Raw genomic sequence first — 3600 nt, 5'->3', positions numbered from 1 at the left:
TGAAGCAGAGTGTGGGTTTGTACATATGGTTCAAATCCAGACCCAAATGCCAAGTCCCTGCTGTTTCCTTGAAGGAAGAGAAGATGCCTATAGCACGCAGGCCACAGTCCACATCCAATAGGACTTTCAAGGCACATGGACAAACATTTCACATACAACTATAAAGAGAATTGTCTGTTTTGTGGGGAAAAAAAGAAAAACAGTTAACACAAAAAACAGTTAACACATAGAAGCCTTCTTTGGAGATGGGGACAAAGACACTGACATCACAAAAACTGTGCCAACCTCCCCGTAAAGAGTCCCTTAAATCTCAGTCTTTCTCCCCCACATTCCTGAGTCTAAACTGCTCATCACTTTCTTGTTTCCAATTCTCTATCCCCAGTCACTTGGGAGGTCACACACCCCCACCCCCAGCTCCCTTAGCCTTAGGTTCCAGCACTCCCTCCATCCCTTTTTACCAGAATAACATACCTCCCTACCTTCTCACACCAGATCAGCCTAGGACCTAAAAATTATATGCCACGTTGACTGTCTAAAACTATTCAACATGGATTTTGAACCAAATAAACTCAAGAATTTGGACCTGGCATAGGGAAGCAGAAAATAAGTGACGGTCACTTTAACAGAAAAGTTACCCTTGTATACACACATTTATTTGTACAGAAATAGTGACATGAAGCACAGGATCTTAAGCCATTTTTTTTTCCTCTCTCTGGATCCCCTCCATGCCATGGAATGTCATCACTCTGGCAGAATTTGCTGTTTACTGACCATCAAGCTGACTGAGCCTTCTAGGGCATAAATGCCCATTCACATTCTCACCCACTCTTTCCCTTTCCTACCTCAAGTCCCACTCCAGGAGGTGAAGGACTGGGCCCATGTGGTATGAATAACTGAGAAGGCAGCTTGGGGCATGGAGGGATGAGAAATAGGCCATAAATCCCCTACCCCAGTCTGGGGTTGGAGAGCTATGGAAGATGAGAGATAGAGACAGACAGAAGTAAAGTCTGTGCTGACAAAGTTATGTTATTTGTGACAAACTTGGAACATATACCTACTCGGTTGCTTTTTAATTTATTGAATAGGTAAAACGAGCTAAACAATTAAAGACATATTGCATTTACAGTTAGTGAAATGTGTACACAAGACAGCTAGCCTAACAGACAAGTGAAAAGTGGTCCAAGACCTTTTACCCAGGTGAGAGAACACTGAGGATATTCATGGGCACTTACGGCCTTTGAAATATCACTATTATACTGAAAAGTTGGGAAGAATCAAAACATCCCTCAGGAGAGGCTTTTAAAAATACATGGAATATCCACATTTACAAATTCTATGACGCCTTTAAATGAAAATGTTTATATTCCTCATTTTACATGAAGAGACACCCACGACGTACTGTTTGACTAAAAAAATCTCAGGTATCATGAAATTGAGGTTGATCTCACAGAAATTAAAAATGCATATTTGTTTATTTATTATTTATTTCTAAATACTTAGGACACGTAGAAGGTAGGAATTTCAAAACACCAAGAGGGCACACAGTACACAGACATCTTTCTCTTTCTTCTGTCTCCTCACCCCCCTACCCAGAGTCAGCGTCTAAAACAAAACAAGCAAACTGCCAACACCCCTGGAAAACTAAGCACAGCGAGGTGTGTGACACTAGCGAATCTTAAACGTTACTTGAAAAACACGTGAAGCCATGTGGCTGAAAGCGGCACATCTCCAGGCAGCAGACGTGGGAGTGCCTACCTAAGCCCCCCACACACGAAGACAAAGAGAATCGACGGGAAACGTCCTAATAAACGTTCACAAAACTGCTTGTGCCGAAACACAAGTGCCCGCGTTTAACCCGACGCAGGCGCCAGAACTATCCTGTCATGACACACAGCCCTACTGCACTGGGGATGGCCTGCCAAGGATTCGCCGGAACCACTGTGTGAAAAATGGGAGGACAGAGGGGTGCAGACAGCGCCTGGAGAAAGGAGCGGCCCTGCTTGTTTATTGGACTGGAAGGTCAGCCTGGACACAGACAGGCGCGCGCTCAGGATCTCTGGTCTGCGGGCTCGTCTGCTCCACCGGCAGCAAGTCCAGCCACAAGCCCCGGGAGGGGCGGGGCGGGGCGGGAGCGCGGGGACAGCACAGGTTCAGCAGCAGTCCAGAGCAGGCGACTTTCGGGGAGGCGTTACACAAGCACTGGGGGGGGGGTCCCTCGCGGGCCGGCGGGCCGGGCCGCGTTGCGGGCGCGCGGGCGCCCCGGGTCCCCGGGCCTCTTCGGGAGGAGAGGCGGGGCTCACTGGCCGGTCGCGCTCGGGAGGGTCTCGTGCTCCTTGGCGGCTTCCTCGCCCCAGTCGCCGCCGTCCCCCTCCTCGATGACCACGCTGCGCACCGTGCCTGGGTCCAGGCAGTGCGGGGCGACGCCGTAGACGCCGGGCTCAGACACCGATGCGTGGAAACTCTGCACCCCGCACCTGCTGCAGAAGCTGTGCAGCGCCGGGTGCGTGTGGCAGCGGTAGGACACCAGGCTGTCGGCGCCCAGCAGGAGCGTGAAGCGCGCGGCCGGAACGAGGAAGTGCCGGTGCTGCTTCTTCCTGCACAGGCGGCAGCTGCAATCCACCACGCGCAGGTCCGCGGGCGCCCAGACGGCGAAGCGCACGGCGCCGCAGTGGCAGCCCCCGGTGTGGTGCACCAGCCCCGGGTACTCGAAGGTGTCCAGCAGGAACTTGGCGGCGCCCTCGCAGCTGAGGCCCCGCCGCTTCCTGAACGTCTCCCAGCGCTCGCGCTGCGCGCCCAGGTCCATCTCGCTGGGGGACGGGGCGGCCGGCGGCGGCTTCGCGGGCGCCAGCGGATCTCTGCAGCCGGCCGCCCGGGCCCGCCGCCACCAGCGCTTGCGCCGCAGCCGGGTCGAGTCCCTGCGGGCGCCCGGCCGCCTCCCCGCTGCGTGGCTCCTCATCCGGACTCGCACGGGTGGGCGCCGGCCGCCCCCGACCCGGACGGCTGCGCGGACGGCTGCTGCGGGACCCCGGGCTGCAGGCGCCCACGCGGCTCAGCGTTCGCGCCTCTCCTCACTCTGCCCATGGCGCCCGCAGCCTGCCAAGCGTGTGCCCACCGCCCCTGTTTCCTAGCAAGTTACTAAGCAGACTCTTTGCATTGGCCCGGATTGGCCACTTGTTGAATGTGATGTAAAGGGACCCTTTCCTTGACCCTATCAAAATAGCCTTTACTGGCCTGAAATTCTGGCTGAGCCTATCAGCTGCCTCTACTACTAAATAATATTTTTTATTGTTGATTCAAATCAGCTGCCTAACCTTGAAATACTGGAACACTGAAAATGCTGCAGCAGCAAATAGAACAGTTCACACGAAATAAGCCATGTCCCCCTACTACAGAAGAGCAAACTGATAGATAGCAAAGCCTTTCAGACACGATAGTGTGATTAAGGTCAGAAACTGAGATGGTCTTTGCCATTAATTTATTTAACACATTTCCTGTGGGAATTATAATTTGTTACTTTAGAGTAACAAGAGTCAATTGCCTATAGTAAAATGTCTCTTAATAGGTTAACAAAGAAATAACATTCTGTAAACCAACAATGCA

General features: G+C 52.5%; 1 protein-coding gene across 1 annotated transcript; it reads right to left on the bottom strand.

The window, feature by feature from the left end:
* Window positions 1–2296: 2296 nt before the first annotated feature.
* Window positions 2297–3110, bottom strand: LOC119246710 (centromere protein V-like protein 3). Its single transcript, XM_037513060.1, is given in 2 exon segments — window positions 2297–3016; window positions 3019–3110. Coding segments are annotated over 2 exon segments (783 nt in total). The 5' UTR covers window positions 3082–3110.
* Window positions 3111–3600: the final 490 nt, after the last annotated feature.

Source organism: Talpa occidentalis, unplaced genomic scaffold (genome assembly GCF_014898055.3).
Source record: "Talpa occidentalis isolate TD23 unplaced genomic scaffold, MPIMG_talOcc4v2.1 talOcc4.15, whole genome shotgun sequence".
NCBI classification, from domain to species: Eukaryota; Metazoa; Chordata; class Mammalia; order Eulipotyphla; family Talpidae; genus Talpa; species Talpa occidentalis.
This window is presented reverse-complemented; position numbering and strand designations above follow the sequence as displayed.